At 56.0% G+C, this 16,117-nt stretch overlaps 1 protein-coding gene across 1 annotated transcript; it reads right to left on the bottom strand.

The window, feature by feature from the left end:
* LOC120496751 (protein-arginine deiminase type-1-like) lies at positions 1-14,466 on the bottom strand. The gene is made up of 16 exons (XM_039697479.1): positions 14,375-14,466; positions 11,303-11,477; positions 10,487-10,556; positions 9,089-9,150; positions 8,295-8,412; positions 8,091-8,216; positions 7,193-7,368; positions 7,010-7,113; positions 6,245-6,368; positions 5,248-5,355; positions 5,013-5,164; positions 1,646-1,790; positions 1,069-1,162; positions 771-850; positions 315-440; positions 1-234 (listed from the first exon to the last, which is right to left on the bottom strand). The coding sequence occupies exons 1-16, from the start codon at positions 14,464-14,466 to the stop codon at positions 1-3; spliced, it is 1,986 nt and encodes a 661-aa protein (XP_039553413.1).
* Positions 14,467-16,117: the final 1,651 nt, after the last annotated feature.

The raw sequence follows: 16,117 nt of genomic DNA, 5'->3' as shown, positions 1-16,117 counted from the left end.
TCAGGGCACCATGTGCCACCACTTGAAGGCGAAGGGCTTGCGGCGCACGTTGGTGCCGCAGTGGACATCCCCCGACAGGACGTGGTAGGAGAAGAAGTCGTCGATGAAGGTGCAGGAGAGGCCCAGCGGCTCCAGCAGCTCCCGCACGCGCTGCTCCAGGCAGCAGCGCCCGCCCACCACGGGCCCGAAGGGCTTGGGGATGCCCAGGTGCCGGCCCAGCACCAGCATGTTCACCTGGGGCAGCGCGGGGAGTCCAGCAGGGATCAGTCCCTGGGGACTGGGATCGGGGCAGGGTTGAGGGGTCGGGGTCTCACCATGTCCGGGAAGAGCGCGTCGGCGCGGGAGTTGGTCAGGATGAAGAGCTGCGGGATGTCCACGATGTCCTGCTCGCTCAGCCCCAGCTCCTGCTTCAGCAGGTCACGGTTCCAGTCAATGCAGCGCTGCGGGAAGGACCCGGAACTGCCATTCCCGCCCTCCAATCCCACCCATGGACCCTGCTGGATCCTGCCTGGATCCCACCCCATCCAAGGGAACAACCTCCCACCCCATCCCTGTGGACCCCATCCCATCCCATCCCATCCCATCCCATCCCATCCCATCCTATCCCATCCCATCCCATCCTCTCTTTCCCTTCAGCTGCCACCTCCCTTTGGTCATTCCCTCTCCTCGCCCCCTCCAGGCACTCCGGCCATTCCCCAGGACCCCAATCCCACCCCTGCACCCCAGAACCCCCAGAATGAGGAGGGGACCCCCCGGGCCCGGGGTCCCACCTGCACGTGGCGGTTGTCGCTGCGCAGGGACTCATCCGCCAGGATCTCGTCGATGCTCTTCTTCTCAGTGCCCTTCATCCCTGGGGTGTGGGAGCGGTCAGGGACAGAGGGATGGACAGAGGGATGAACAGCGGAATGGACAGGGGGAATGGACACTGGGAATGGACAGCAGGATGGACACTGGGAATGGACACTGGGATGGACAGCGGGATGGACACTGGGAATGGATACGTGGAAGGGAGAGCAAAAGGGACAGCAGGAATGTCGCTCCCTAGGGACGTCCTCAGGCAGCCCTCACCGATGAACTGCGTGGCCTCCCCGTGGCCCTGCTGCTGCTTCTCCTTGAAGAGTTTGTAGCAGGCGTTGGGACTGGCCAGGAGCAGCCGGAATCCCTGTGGGACAGAGCCCGGGGTCACCCCTGGTGTGGGGGATGAAACACCCCAGAGTCCAGCTGGGAGGCACCACGGCCATCCCAAACCCAGCCCCAGGCCTTGAGATACCCACAGCAATCCCAAATCCATCCCCCTGAGCCGTGAGATGCCCATGGAGATCCCAAATCCATCCCTGGGGCCCTAGGATGCCCACAGCAATTCCAAATCCATCCCTGGACTGTGAGATGCCCACAGCAATCCCAAATCCATCCCTTGGCCATGAGATGCCCACAGCAATCCCAAATCCATCCCTGGGGCCCTAGTATGCCCACAGCAATCCCAAATCCATCCCTGGGCCATGAGATGCCCATGCCAATCCCAAACCCATCCCCCTGGGCTGCCCCAAAGGGGCTCCATCCCCCAGAGCCCCCGGAAGGACAAACAGCTGCCAAAGGGGATTTTTGGGGTGCTGTGAAGAGCCCAGGGAGGCTCCGGGGTCGGCACCTTCCTGTCCAGAGCAGGGACGAAGGTGAGGAACTCGTCCACGTGGCCCACGCTGAGCCACTCCGAGTAGACCTCGAGTGGCGCCTGCACCGTCTGCGCGAAGAGGAAATCCCGCACGGCGCGGCACATCCTGCGCCCGGCCATCCTGCGGGACAGGCTGCGTGGGCACCGCGCCCGCCCCAAACCCTGCCCCAAAGCGTGCTCCCTGCCCCAAAACCCCTGCCCCAAAACCTGCTCCCTGCCCCACAACCTGCTCTCTGCCCCAAAACCCCCGCCCCAAAACCCCCTCCCCAAAACCTGCTCCCTGCCCCAAAACCTCTGCCCCAAAACCTGCTCTCCTCCCTAAAACCCACTCCCCAAAATCCCCTACCTGCCCCAAAACCTACTCCCTGCCCCAAAACTCGCTCCCCTCCCCAAAACCCACTCCCTGCCCCAAAATCTGCTCCCCAAAATCTCCTCCCTGCCCCAAAACCTGCTCCCCGCCCCAAAACTCACTCCCTGCCCCACAACCTGCTCCCTGCCCCAAAACCCCCACCCCAAAACCTGTTCTCCTCCCTAAAATCCACTCCCCAAAATCCGCTCCCCACCCCAAAACTCGCTCCTCTCCCTAAAACCTGCTTCCCACCCCAAAACCTACTCCTCAAAATCCCCTCCCCAAAACCCACTCCCCAAAATCCCCTCCCTGTCCCAAATCCCACTCCGCTCCCCAAAACCCGCTCCCCAAAATTCCCCCCCAAAATCCACTCCCCAAAATCCCCTCCCCACCCCAAAACTCGCTCCTCTCCCTAAAACCTGCTTCCCACCCCAAAACCCGCTCCCCAAAATTCCCCCCCAAAATCCACTCCCCAAAATCCCCTCTCTGCCCCAAAATCCCCTCCCCAAACCCCCCCGATCACCACGAGGCTCATTTTTATCCTGCTTTTGAGGGAAAATGGCCCAAGCTACATTATAGACATCCACGTATTTAAATGCATGTAATCATATAAATTATAGATGGTTCTGCTTTAATAGAGATTTATCTGCCTAATGGCCCAATTATGTGTCATTATGTCTGTTTTATATTAATACAGTCCTGTGTCGTATATAAAGTGTGGTAATAGATGCACATTATATAAATATATATTGCTAAATCCTCATATGAATGTATCAATATTTATTACTAGATGCCTATGTTATATAAACATATAAATATAAATATATAGTTAAATCAATATATTATATAAATAGATATAACTAAATCCCTATTTTATAGAAATATAAATTACTAGATCCCTAATATTACATAAATATATCAACAAAACTCCGTGTTTTATATAAATACATTGATATATCCCTGTATTATATATAAAGTGTGTTAATATATACATATTATAGAAACACGTACTGCTAAATCCCTGTATTATATAAATATATCAATATAAATAGATATCACTAGATCCCTAATATTGCATAAATATATCGGTGTATCTCCCTGTATTTTAGATAAATGCATCAATATATCCCTAGAATATATGTACTGTTAATATATACATGTTATAGAAAGATATACTGCTCAATCCCTGTATTATTTAAATATATATATTGTTAAATCCATATATTGTATAAATATATATTACTAAATCCCTATTTTATATCAACATATATTACTAGATCCCTACTATTTCATAAACATATCTGTGTATCTCCCTGTATTTTGGATAAATACATTGATATATCCCTATATTGCATATAAAGGGTGTAAATGTGTACATTATATAAGTATATATTGCTAAATCCCTATAAATATATGAGTAAAAATATCTATTACTAGATTCCTAATATTCCATAGATATATCGGTGTATCTCCCTGTACTTTGGATAAATACATGGATAAATCCCTATATCACATATAAAGGGTGTAAATTTATGTTATATAAATATATATTGCTAAATCCCTAAAAATATAGCAGTACAAATATCTATTATTAGATCCCTAATATTCCATAGATATATGTATATATTGCTAAATCCCTATAAATATATGAGTAAAAATATCTATTACTAGATTCCTAATATTCCATAGATATATCGGTGTATCTCCCTGTACTTTGGATAAATACATGGATAAATCCCTATATCACATATAAAGGGTGTAAATTTATGTTATATAAATATATATTGCTAAATCCCTATAAATATAGCAGTAAAAATATCTATTATTAGATCCCTAATATTCCATAGATATATCGGTGTATCTCCCTGTATTTTGGATAAATACATCACTATATCCCCTCATTTTCCATAAACAAGCTCCAGGCCGGATCTGTCCCTAGGGATGGGATCACTCCATGCCCGGCTCTGCTCGGGCACCTCTGGGATGGGTTTTTCCCACCCCTGCGATTCCCAAATCCCGCCTCACTTCGGTGTGAGGGCCAAGTTTTCTTAGACAGAACTGGCTGGGAAGACGTTAATTAAATTCCTGGTAATGAGGGACCATTGAGGCCCCATGGGGCTGGGACAATCCCATTTCCCTGCCTCTGGAAGCAGCGCGAGCCGCGGGCTGGGACGGGAGCGTCCCGTGGGGTTTTGGGATGGAGCGGGGTTGTTTTTCCCGGAAAATGCCCTCCTTTGTGGAGGCTTCGCAGGGAGCTTTGTTCCCTCGGGGCTGCCGAGCACCGCCAGCCCGGCACAACAATCCCCGGTTATTCGGGATTTCCCGGGCACAACAATCCCCGGTTATTCGGGATTTCACCCTGGCCTGGGCTCCCCCGCTCCTCTGCCAAAGAACAAACCCAGCCCGGGTGTGCGGGGTTGGGGAAAAAGGGGTGAAAACGGGGGAAAAAGGGGAAAATGAGAAATGGGAAAAAGGAAAAAGGGGAAAAGGGAAAAAAGGGAAAATGGGAAAATGTGAAAATGGGAAAATGGGAAAAAGGGAAAAATGGGAAAAGAGAAAAATGTGAAAATGGGAAAATGGGAAAGTGGGAAAGTGGGAAAGTGGGAAAATGAGAAAAAGGGAAAAAGGGAAAGTGGGAAAATGGGAAAAAGGGAAAAGGAGAAAATGGGAAAAAGAGAAAACAGGAAAACAGGAGCCGGGTTTTGTGAGGGTCAGAGGAGCAGCTGTGGGGTTTGCCTACAAAATCTGGGATTTGATGGGGATCGGGGCCAGGCTTTTTCTCTGAGAGGCTCCTGAGAGAGGGTTTTGGGAGTTCCTGAGGGACAGTTTTGGGAGCTCCCAAGGGAGGGTTTTGGGAGCTCCCAAGGGCGGGTTTTGGGAGCTCCCAAGGGAGGGTTTTGGGAGCTCCCAAGGGAGGGTTTTGGGAGCTCCCAAGGGACAGTTTTGGGAGCTCCCAAGGGCGGGTTTTGGGAGCTCCCAAGGAGGGGTGCTCACCAGGGCAGGGGGCTGCCGATGAGGATCCGCCCCAGCGGGTACTCCTTGCCCCGCACGGTCACGGGTGGGCTCACGTCCAGGTTCCCGAAGGAATCCAGGCTGGTCACGTTCTTCCCGGGAGGCTCCCGGGTCACATAGCCAAAATCTGGGCCCTGGGAAAGAGGGAAGAGGTGCCAAGGACCTCCTGTGTGGGGTTTTTGGGGAGAAAAGGGGGGATTTCAACAAAAAGACACACCAGGATCTTCTTGAAAGCGAAATCCTTCAGGCCTCTGTTCCTGGGAGAGTCGAAGACCACGGGGAAGGTTTTGTGTGGAGCTTCCACGTAGCCGAACTCCAGCTCATCCTGTGGGAAGGAGACGAGAAGGAAGAAGGCTCTGGGGACTGATAGGAATCTCCACCAGGGATGTGGGGAGGGTGAGGCAGGAAATGGGGCGAGCCTGGCAAAGCCCAGCCTAAACCACCGGGGAGGCTCCTGCCCAACCCTCCCGGGTGACGCCACAGCCATGGCATCCCCCTGGGGTCCCCCAGCACTGGGACCCTCCTGCAGAGCCCCACGGGGTGACACCACAGCCATGGCATCCCCCTGGGGTCCCCCTGGCACTGGGACCCTCCTGCCCAGCCCCAAGGGGTGACACCACAGCCATGGCATTCCCCTGGGGTCCCCCGGCACTGGGACCCTCCTGCCCAGCCCCACATGGCCCCCCTTTCAATGGGGTCCCCTCGTACAGTGAGGTCACTCTCAAGGTGTCCCTTGGGTCCCTCTTCCACAGCACCACGGGGACCCTTCTGCAAAAGGGACCCCCTTGCAATGTCCCATGGGGGCCCTTTTTCAGTGGGGTCTGCTTTGCAATGTCCCATGGGGTCCTTGCAATGGGGTCACCCTCAAAAGCCCCACGGGGTCCCTTTTGCAATGGGGTCTTTCCTGCAGTGTCCCATGGGGCAATGGAGCAATGGAACAGTGTCCCATGGGACAATCCCTCTTGCAATGTCCCCACAGGGTCCCCTCCCTCACTGGGGTCCCCCTTGCAGTGGGGCCCCTCCTGCACAGCCCCACGGGTGCCCCTCTGTGTCCCTGGTGCCAGGCTGGGCTCTCTGGCCATTGTCCCCATCCGTGCCACCCCGGCAGCATTCCCTGTGCCTCAGTGCCCGCTCCCTGGCCCATCCCTGGCATTCCAGGAGCTGCCCAAGCCACGGGGGGGCTCAGCTGTGCCCGGGGGGCCGGGGGGGCTGACCTGGATCCAGCGGTCGCTGCGCGAGTCCTGCTCCGAGCACACGGTCAGTTTGCAGTTGGCTTTCCGCAGCAGCGCCCGCAGCCCCTCCAGGAAGGCCTCGTTGGAATCCGAGCCCTGCTTGATGCTGGGGGGACAGCGAGGGGCCGGGGCTGCGAGGGGATCATGGGGAGCCCCCAAAACCCCGAGCCCACAGCTCGTTCCTCAACCCTGAACACCCTGGGCAACATTCCATGGGAATGGACCTGGAGAGGGAACTCCAGCCTTGGTGGGATTGGAGCTGGAGAGGGAACTCCAGCCTTGGTGGGATTGGAGCTGGAGAGGGAGCTCCAGCCTTGGTGGGATTGGAGCTGGAGAGGGAACTCCAGCCTTGGTGGGATTGGAGCTGGAGAGGGAGCTCCAGCCTTGGTGGGATTGGAGCTGGAGAGGGAGCTCCAGCCTTTCTCCCTGGAATTTAAACACCCCGGGCAGCATTCCTGCATGGAATTGGACCTGGAGAAGGTCTTCCAGCATTTCTCCTTGGGATTTAAATGCCCTGGGCAACATTCCTGCATGGGAATGGACCTGGAGAGGGAACTCCAGCCGCTCTCCTCGGGATGGAAATGACTCCCAGCAGCAGCTGGCTCCCTTCCCAAACATCCGCAGTCAGGAATGCCTGAGCCTGGCTCAGCTGGGGCCCCACACAGGCAGGAAGGGTGGGGAACTCCTCCCTGGAGAGTGCCCCAGGGCAGGGCACACCTCTGTCCACGGCGGGGACACCCCTCCTACCTGCAGACAAAGACCTCCAGGGGCTGCTGGGTGTTGGGCGTCATGATCCAGGGCGCCACGCGGAACACCACGGTGTCCGTGAAGATCGGCGTGCCCGGCGAGTCCTGGTGGAGCCAAAACGGAGCCTGGGACCTCCACCACGGGGGGTTTGCTAGGGGAGGGGTGGGGCTGACCCCCCCGTACCTTATGGGGCACCTCCAGCAGGCTGGCACTGAAGGACACGAGGCCGGTGAAGCCCCTGTCGGGGAACGCCAGCCCCTCCACGTAGAAGGTGCTGTCCCCGTGGCCAGCGTGGTCCAGCACGTAGGAGAGCTTGTCCGGGCCCAGCACGGGCTTGTAGAGCGGGTGGGCATCGCCACCTGGAGAAACCCAAACTCAGCAGCCTGGAGAACCTGGGATTCCCACCCCAAACTCAGCCTGGAGAACCCCGGATTCCCACCCTGAACTCAGCAGCCTGGAGAACCTGGGATTCCCACCCCAAGTTCAGCAGCCTGGAGAACCCCGGGTTCCCACAGCCTGCCCACAGGGGGACACACCAGCAGCAGGAGGAGGAGGAGGTGGCTGGTGCCCAAGGGTGGCAGAGGAGCCTCCTCCTCCTCCTCCTTCCTGGGGAACACTCTTGATCTTCCCAGGACAAAGAGGACTCCGTCCCCTCGGGTCCAGCCCTTTCAAGGTGCGTGGCTCCGGCTGAGGATCTAATGACACCCTTGGCTCCCCAGACCTGATTTTCGTCACGGAGCTGCCGGGGATCCAACCGTTCAAAGGCGTAGGGCGCTGCCCAACGGGATGGGCTGCTTGGCTGCTTGGCTCCCTGCCCGAGCCAAAACAGTGCCGGGAGCCACGTGGGGGTTCCCGCGCCATGGGAATGTCAAAATTCCAGCCCTCATTGGGAAAAGCCTCTTTGGAGCCTTCTCCCCCTTGGTTTTTCCCATACGGCCCCACCCTGTGCAACAGCAGAAGAGCTTTGGGGGTAAAAGGGTGATTACAGCAAATAGGGGCGCCCCAATGAACAAAACCTGTGGGGCTGGCTGTCCTTGGGGTCACGGGGGCTGCTGGGGGCAGGGGAGGCAGAGGCACTCACGGACGGCGTGGAACACCCGCACTTTGTCCGCGTCGCTCTCGGGGACGTGCAGCACCACCGGGTACTCGGCGAAGATGGCACTGGGGCCCTGGGTCCGCAGCAGCATCACCGACATGTCCTGGAGGTCTGGGGGGCACAGGAGACACGGAGGGAGGGGATGGCAGCAGGGAAGCCCCCAGGGAGCCCCTCGGGGTCGCAGCCGACCTGTCGGGGTCCGTATGTCCGCCTGGCCGCTGTCCGTGCCCCCCACGCCGGGGCTGTCCCGGTCACAGTTGACCAACAGCACGGCCCCTTGTCCATCCGGGCCCCACGTCCACTTGGCCTGGAGGAGAAGCACCGAGAGGGGACAGGAGCAGGAGTTTCCCCACCCTGGGCTGAGGAGAGCCCCGTGCTTGGAGGAGAACGCGACTGCGCCGCGAGGAGCCACCAGCGCCGCTCCAAACGGCAGCTCCAGCAGGGCCTGCACGGGCTGCTCCGAGATTTTATCTCCCAGCCAGGCTGGAAGTGCCTCCAGCCTCGCCTGGACACGGCTGCAGCGCTTCTGGAAGCTCAGCCCATCTTGATACCAATTTGCGCCACCGATCAGGCTGCAGTTAATTAGCCCGGCTGGGCTGTGGTTAATTAGCCTGGCTTGAGGGCCTGGGCACAAGCAGATGTATGGCCAAAGGGGGAAATCCCCTGCTGTTTGATCAACTCATTCAGAGGCACCTTTGGTGCCCAAAAAGGAAAAGAAAAAGAGAAAGGAGATGGAAGAGAAAGGAAAGAGAAAGGGAAGAAAAAGCCAAGAGTTTTCTCCTACTGGATCCTCAGGGCCAGGCTGTAGCTGCAGGCGGTTTTGGCATGGAATAGGAAAATAAATCCTTTTCCTGCTCAATTAGTAGGTTGAGGATCTGTCGGGTGTTTGCCCTCACGCAGACACCTCCCAGGTCCCTGTGCCCCCTGGAGATTTTCCAGGAAGAGGCTGGCGATGGATCCGCCCTCCAGGACGCTCTCCTCACCTTGTCCTTGCCCTTGCTCTTCACCCGGCCGCTCCGGCTCCAGTCCACATCCAGGGACACCTCTGGAACAGCGAGAGGGAAGGAAGCCATGGCCAGGGGATGAGCTCTCAGGGCCATTTTGGGCTCCTCCTTGGCACCATGACCCCACACCAACCCCACCTCATGCCCCCAAAGCTGCTCCAGACACAACGATTCCAACAGAACAGGAGAAGAAAATCCAACCCAATGGCTTTGCCATGACTTTCCCTCTTTGATCTCCAGCTGTCTCCTCTCATTTTGGTTCCCCCAAGCAGGGACATCCCCACTTCATGGCAGATTTTATGTTTTCATAGCATTTTTTCATGGCAGATTTTGTTTTCTTGCCATTTTTTATGTTTTCGTGGCAGATTTTATGTTTTCATGGCAGATTTTACGTTTTCACCCACTTCCTAATGACTGTCCTGTTTTCCACGAAGCCAAAACACAGTGGAGGAACAAAAATGCATTTTCATTGTAGTTGAGCAAATACCCAAATGATTTCTAGGAAGTCTGAGAAGGGCTTTCCTCCACAGAGCTCTTCCTGCCCCAGATTTCTGCCGCTGCTGCAGAGATTTACCAGTGACCTCATCCAAACCCCACCTCAATCCTAACCCAAAAACTCCTCCAGATGGGACACACAAAGTGTGGAAAACACAGGGATTGTTCTCCTTGGGGCAGAGAGGACGACATGGAAAAGCCAGGAGGGAAACTCTAAATCCAACAAAGAGAAGAACATTTGGAAGGCAAAATCCCTGTGGCCAGTGGTGGCCCCAGTTGGCTCCAGCAGGGCCCATCGGCCATGGGACATGGGAAACCTTCAGCCTCTCCAGGGGCAATTTTGGGAGGCGTAGGCATGACTTGGGGACACAGGTCAGACTGTCATGTGAACGCTTCAGAAAATCCCAAATTTAGGGTAATTAATCCATCCAAGTGGAGACTTCTGCACCCAGACCGGTTGTCTAGACTCCCTTTGTAGTCAGCAGGGGAGAGCAGGCATGTGGAGGGGATGATTCACCTCACCCTAAACTCCTGAAATAGGTCAGGCACCGCTTTGGTGCCGATCCCTCTCCCCTCACTGCCACGGAGGAGGTGCCGGCCGGAGCTGGGTGAGGAGATCTCCCGTGGATCCTCTTCTCACAAGGAGCCACCTCAGCAGGCACAGGAGGATGCTCCTGGGTGGGGACACAGCCCAGCCTCTGTCTCTCCCACACCATATAAGGCAGTGTTTAATTAATAATGGTTTAATTATTTTCCTCTTGCTCGTCAGCATCGGTGAACACCCAAACCTTTATTGCCTGTGGCCCCCGAGGAACTCCAGCCTCGTGGATCCAGCCAGATCCCAAGAGACCAGGAATTCCCCGAGCCTTGGTGGGCACCTACCAACACAGGTGAGGTACAGCCAGGCCACCGCCAGCTCGTGGCCCTCGCGGTCGTAGTAGGAGATCTTCACCTGTAGAGACATCCCCACACCGTGACCCACATCCCATGGAGCCAGTGGGATCTCCATCCCCACACTGTGACCCACATCTCACCAGGGTGGTGGCATCTCCATCCCCACATCCCGCTGGGCCAGCGGGATCTCCATCCCCACACCGTGACCCCCATCCCACCGGGCTGGTGGAATCTCCATCCCCACACCGTGACCCCCATCCCACCGGGCTGGTGGAATCTCCATCCCCACACTGTGACCCACATCCCACCGGGCTGGCAGGATCTCCATCCCCACACCGTGACCCACATCCCTCCGTGCTGGCAGGATCTCCATCCCCACACCCCACCAGGCTGGTGGGATCTCTGCCCTCCCAGGATCACGGGATGAGCTGGGACGGGCCCCACAAGGATCACCGCTCCAGCCCCTGCCTGCCCACCCAGCTGGGCCCCAGGAAGTCCATCCCAGCCATTCACCATTAATCACAGTTTATTGGAACCCTCTCTGCCAGCTTCAGCACAAAATCGGGCATGCAAAAAGTCAGACTTGGGGTGTTTTTTACTGCCTGGCACCGACTTGTGCAACCACTGCGATGTCACCATTAAGGCACCAAGTGGGACCTTCTCCTTCTGGGTTTCATTTTCGTCAGTGCCAATTACACAACTCTGCTCGAGCTTTTCCCGTAAAAAACCTCGTCAGTATAGCTTAGAAATCCTTGAGTTTTCCTAGGAAATTTCACTTATTTCCCCACGTGAACAGCATCTGACCTGGTTGTCATCGACAGTCCTGCTGGTGACATCGATGGTCACCACCACCTCGATGTCGGGATCCAGGGGCCACCGGGAGTCCAGGCTGGGCTTTGTGGTGGGGCTGTGGATCATGTGCACCGTCACCGCCGGCGTGGCGTACACGTCAAAGGACGCGGCACCTTTGGGGATGGACCTGGAACGGAGCAACCTCGGGTCAGAAACCACGGAGCCAAGTCTCCAAACCTGGAATTAAACCCAGCCACGACTGGGCGGGAGGGGCCCCAAGACCATCTCTGGGTGATGAAATGGTTCCTGGAGTTCCACGCGTGGGACCTCTGTGGCAGCGTTGGGCAAGCCCAGCTCCCGCTGCAGCTCCGGCACGTCCGGCCGTGGTTTATCCCACATCCAACCTCCCCCTGCAACCACGAGAAACTCCCCGAATTTCAGTGTCCCGTCACAAAACCCCAGCAGGGAAAAAGCCGGGATGATTTCCATGCCAACCACGCATGGAGGTGGGTGTTGTGGGAGCATCCCGTGACCCGAGGGATGCTCGGGCTGGAGCGGAGCCTGGATCCGGGCACGCAGCGCCCGCGCCCGGCTCCGTGACACCCTCGGGAGCCTTTGAAGTGCTGCTCCCTGCTCATTACAGCCCCGGCCGCCCCATCCCGGCAGCCCTGACTGCTCCCGCTCCCCCGGCTGCGTCCCAGGGGGAGCCAGGTGGGAACTTCGGCAGCGAGAACGTAAAAATCACAACATCAAAACCCCGCCGCGGCAGGGATTTATCCCTGGTGTTGCTCTTGGCGTGGTGTCCCCGGTGCCTCCAGCAGCTTGTGAGGAGATTAAGGCATTCCACGGGCTTGGCATCCCCATCTGGAACACCCCATGAAGCTGTGGATCCGGGGGATGCTGGATCCCATCCCAACACCCCGCAAAGCCGTGGATCTGGGGGATGCTGGATTCCATCCCAACACCCCGCAAAGCCATGGATCAGAGGGATGCTGGATTCCATCCCAAACACCCCACGAAGCCACGGATCCGGGGGATGTTGGATCCCATCCAGAGCACCCCATGAAGCCACGGATCCACAGGATGCCGGGATCCCGCAGATCTGGGGCTCTTTGCCATGGGTTTGTGGCCCTCCCACCTCAGCAGCACCACCCAATTCCTAATGAGCTCCACATTCTGCCCCACACAGCCCTAAACTGATGCATCCATCACTGAATTCCCCCCATCTGGTGCTCCCCAGGAATAAAATGATCCCATTTGTCAGCTGGAAGAGCCTCCACCATCTGCTCTTTGGGACCACGGCTCAAATTTATTACCAAGAAGCCAAATTACCCCATTTGGGCTCCATGTTTAAATAGGACTGAGGCAGTTCAAAGTCCAAAAGCAGGACAAAAAATGTGTAGATAATGGGTTTTCTACATTCCCATCTGCATGAGGGAGGACATGAGGCTGTTTTAGGGCAGCCAGAGCTCTGTGAGGGGATGGTGGCACATCCTGGCCCGGCTCCAGTGCTCCATCCTGATAATTGCCTGGATGCGATGCCGACCAGCCGGGCCTGCGTTCTCTGTCATTATAAATGTGATTTATTAAATAATGACACTGTGGCAGCAGGGCAGGGAGGGCCGCCTATCTGCCCAATAAAGCCACCCCATATTTAATTCTGCAAAAATCCCTTTTCCTGATGCTGCCCGTGCACGGCCGCCGCTGGATTTTTTCTGCCTGAGCCACACATTTTATTCCTCCTCCCGTTTTAGCTCCAAGTTGCTCGTCTTGAATTGCTCTTGCCCAATGTTCTTAGAGCCAGAAATAGACCCGGGCTTAGCCAGGGTGTGCTCGGGCTTTGCCTCCAAACCATCCTGGCCCGGCTCCACTGCAATGCCTCGAGCCAACATTCCACCTTTGGATGAGCTCTGTATAGGATAATATCCCCAAAAATGAGTTCCCTGTAGGATATTATCCCCAAAAATGAGCTCCCTGTGGGATATTGTGCCCAAAAATGAGCTCCCTGTGGGATATTATCCCCAAGAGTGAGCTCCCTGTGGGACATCATCCACAAAACCAGAGTTTTGGGGTGAGGTCCCCAAGGGACATCATCCCCTAAAACACACACAGTGGGACATCATCCCCTAAAAAAAACTTGGATGAGTTCCCCATGGACATCATCCGCCAAAGCACACCCAGCTCTGGAGGGACCTGTCCCCCCAAACCCTTGGGTGAACTCCTGATGATCTCTGAGTCCCTCACCACCCGTTCCTCCTCCAAACCCATCCCAAAGCCCTGAAGCTCTGCAGAACATGCCAAGATGCCGCAATGCTGGGCAAACCCATCCCGAATCCTGGTGGCTCCAGGGAACACTCCAGGGTGCCCCAACCCTGAGAAAACCCATCCCAAATCCCTGGCCAGGATGTCCCAACCCTGATCAAACCCATCCCAAATCCCTGGCTGCAATATCCCAATCCTGATCAAACCCATCCCAAATCCCTAATTGGGATGCCCCAATCCTGATCAAACCCATCCCAAATCCCTGGCTGCAATATCCCAATCCTGATCAAACCCATCCCAAATCCCTGGTTGGGATGCCCCAATCCTAATCAAACCCATCCCAAATCCCAGCCCTAGATGCCCCAGTCCCGATCAAACCCATCCCAAATCTCAGCCCTAGATGCCCCAATCCTGATCAAACCCATCCCAAGTCCCTGGCCAGGATGTCCCAATCCTGATCAAACCCATCCCAAATCTCAGCCCTAGATGCCCCAATCCTGATCAAACCCATCCCAAATCCCTAATTGGGATGCCCCAATCCTGATCAAACCCATCCCAAATCCCTGGCTGCAATATCCCAATCCTGATCAAACCCATCCCAAATCCCTGTTGGGATGCCCCAATCCTGATCAACCCCATCCCAAATCCCAGCCCTGGATACCCCAATCCTGATCAAACCCATCCCAAACCCCTGCCTGGGATGTCCCAATTCCGATCAAACCCATCCCAAATCCCTGCCTGGGATGCTCCAGTCCCAGTCCAACCCATCCCAAGCCCCAGCAGCTCCATGGAGCACGCCAGGCTGCCCGTGCCCGGCCTTACCGGCGCGTGTCCAGGAAGACCTCGGTGCCCAGCACGCAGACGCCGCGGGCGGCGTGGCTGGTGGACATGGGCACGACGTGTCGCGGGGCCATGGCGAGCCGGGCACGGCCGCATGGGCAGGGAGCTCCGCCGGCTGTGCCGGGAAACCAGCAGGACTGGATTAAAAGGCTCGGGAAGGTAACTCCTCCTTCCCGGGATGACGGGGTTCGGCCGGGGGACCCTGGTTCCACCTCCGTGCCGAGATGGAGCTGATAGGGCAGCCCCGGGGCGGCTCCAGGGGGACAGCAGGTGACAGCCAGCCCTGCTGGATGCTCCTCAGCGGGGGTTTGGGTTTATTCCCCTCTTTTGGTTCCTCCCCAGCTCCATCTCAAGCCCCGCAGCTCATGCATTAAACATTCCCGCTCCCCCGGCAGCGCAGGGTGGTTGTTTGGGGTTATTACAATGCTGTCATTAAAAGCGGGCATTTTCTTTAAAACACCCCAAATTTTCCAGCCGGCCTCTCTGGGCCGGGTGAGTCACGGCCCCAGCTGCAGCAGCAGGGCCATGCCTGAGTAGAGCTGAACAAAAGGAAATGTTTGCTCAGGTCCTTCCCATCCCAACCATCCCGAGGACGGGAGGGACGGGCAGGGAGAACTGGTTATGGGGCAGGCGGGGAAGGGGAAAACACCAACAGCAACAACCAGAGGCTTCCCAAGGAAACTCAGACTCCTCTGGGTCTGCTGGGACCTGGAGCTTCAGGGGAATGGAGGGGTTCCAGGCTGAGCTCCCACGGGAAGCTGTCAGTGCTGCAGATATCCATGGCTCTCCGGGCCGTCCCAGGCCTGGGAGCAGGGAATCCCTGCTGGAGCAGGAGGAGGGAGCTCTGCCTGTGGGGATGGAGGGAGCAGCTCCAGAGGGGCCCTTTTATTTTACTTTATATATATTACTATATTTTAAAACTTTAAATTTTCTACTCTGTGATATTATACACTTTTAATTAACTACACACTCATCATTTTAGTGTTATTAATCAATTTTGGAAGCTTTCTTTACTGCTTTAGGTTAAATGCAGTGTTTTCTCGAGTTAGAGTTTGTTAGTACAAAAGTTTAAAGTTCTCAGCATCCAGAACTCCAACATCTCACGGCTCATTCCCAGGGAATGGGGTGGGATATGCTCAGGACAGGGAATGGGAGGATGGGATGTGTTCAGGACAGGGAATGGGAAGGGCAGGATGTGTTTGGGACAGGGAATGGGAAGAAGAGGGCTGGGAAAGGCCAAACCCCTGTGGGGAGCAGCAGGAAAAGGCCCAGGGGAGCCGGGCAGAGCCCAGAGGAGCCAAAGCCAGCCCTGCACCGAGCTGCACGTCCTCAGCTGCTGGAGCAGGGAATTCCCTGTGGGATCAAACTGCTGGGATGAGCCCAGCCTGGCTCCAGGAAAGAACAGGGAAAGGGCTCCCTCCTACTTAAAACTGCAGCACCCACCCCCAGCTCCGTGTCTCACACCCCAGAACAGCTTCAGGAATTGGAGGAGCCTGGAGGAGCAGCCAGGATGCTCCAGCAGGGAATGCTGGTGGCATTTCCAGGCTCTCCCAGGCTTCACTCACTGGAGATTTTGGATAAGAACCCATTTTCCACAGCCCAGCACCACCCAAACTCCTGCTGGGAATGGTGTTGGCTCTCCAGGTCTTCCTGGAAGCACCAGCCCTGGTGGATCCCTGGAATGGGAGCTGGAATGGTGGAGTGGCCCCAGAGGGCCGGGCTCCC

The sequence above is a fragment of the Passer montanus genome, unplaced genomic scaffold (assembly GCF_014805655.1).
Source record: "Passer montanus isolate IOZ18808 unplaced genomic scaffold, ASM1480565v1 scaffold118, whole genome shotgun sequence".
NCBI classification, from domain to species: Eukaryota; Metazoa; Chordata; class Aves; order Passeriformes; family Passeridae; genus Passer; species Passer montanus.
Note: the sequence above shows the minus strand (reverse complement) of the source record. Positions and strands in the feature narration are given on the sequence as shown.

What these genes read in the sequence shown, in the direction of transcription:
- LOC120496751 (XM_039697479.1), bottom strand. Translation starts at nt 14,466, where the DNA reads ATGGCCCCGCGACACGTCGTGCCCATGTCCACCAGCCACGCCGCCCGC. An exon ending in GCAGCGACCGCTGGATCCAG is followed by an intron (nt 5,356 to 6,244) that starts GTCAGCCCCCCC and finishes TCCTTCCCACAG; the next exon opens with GATGAGCTGGAGTTCGGCTA. An exon ending in TCCCTGCTCTGGACAGGAAG is followed by an intron (nt 1,163 to 1,645) that starts GTGCCGACCCCG and finishes TCTGTCCCACAG; the next exon opens with GGATTCCGGCTGCTCCTGGC.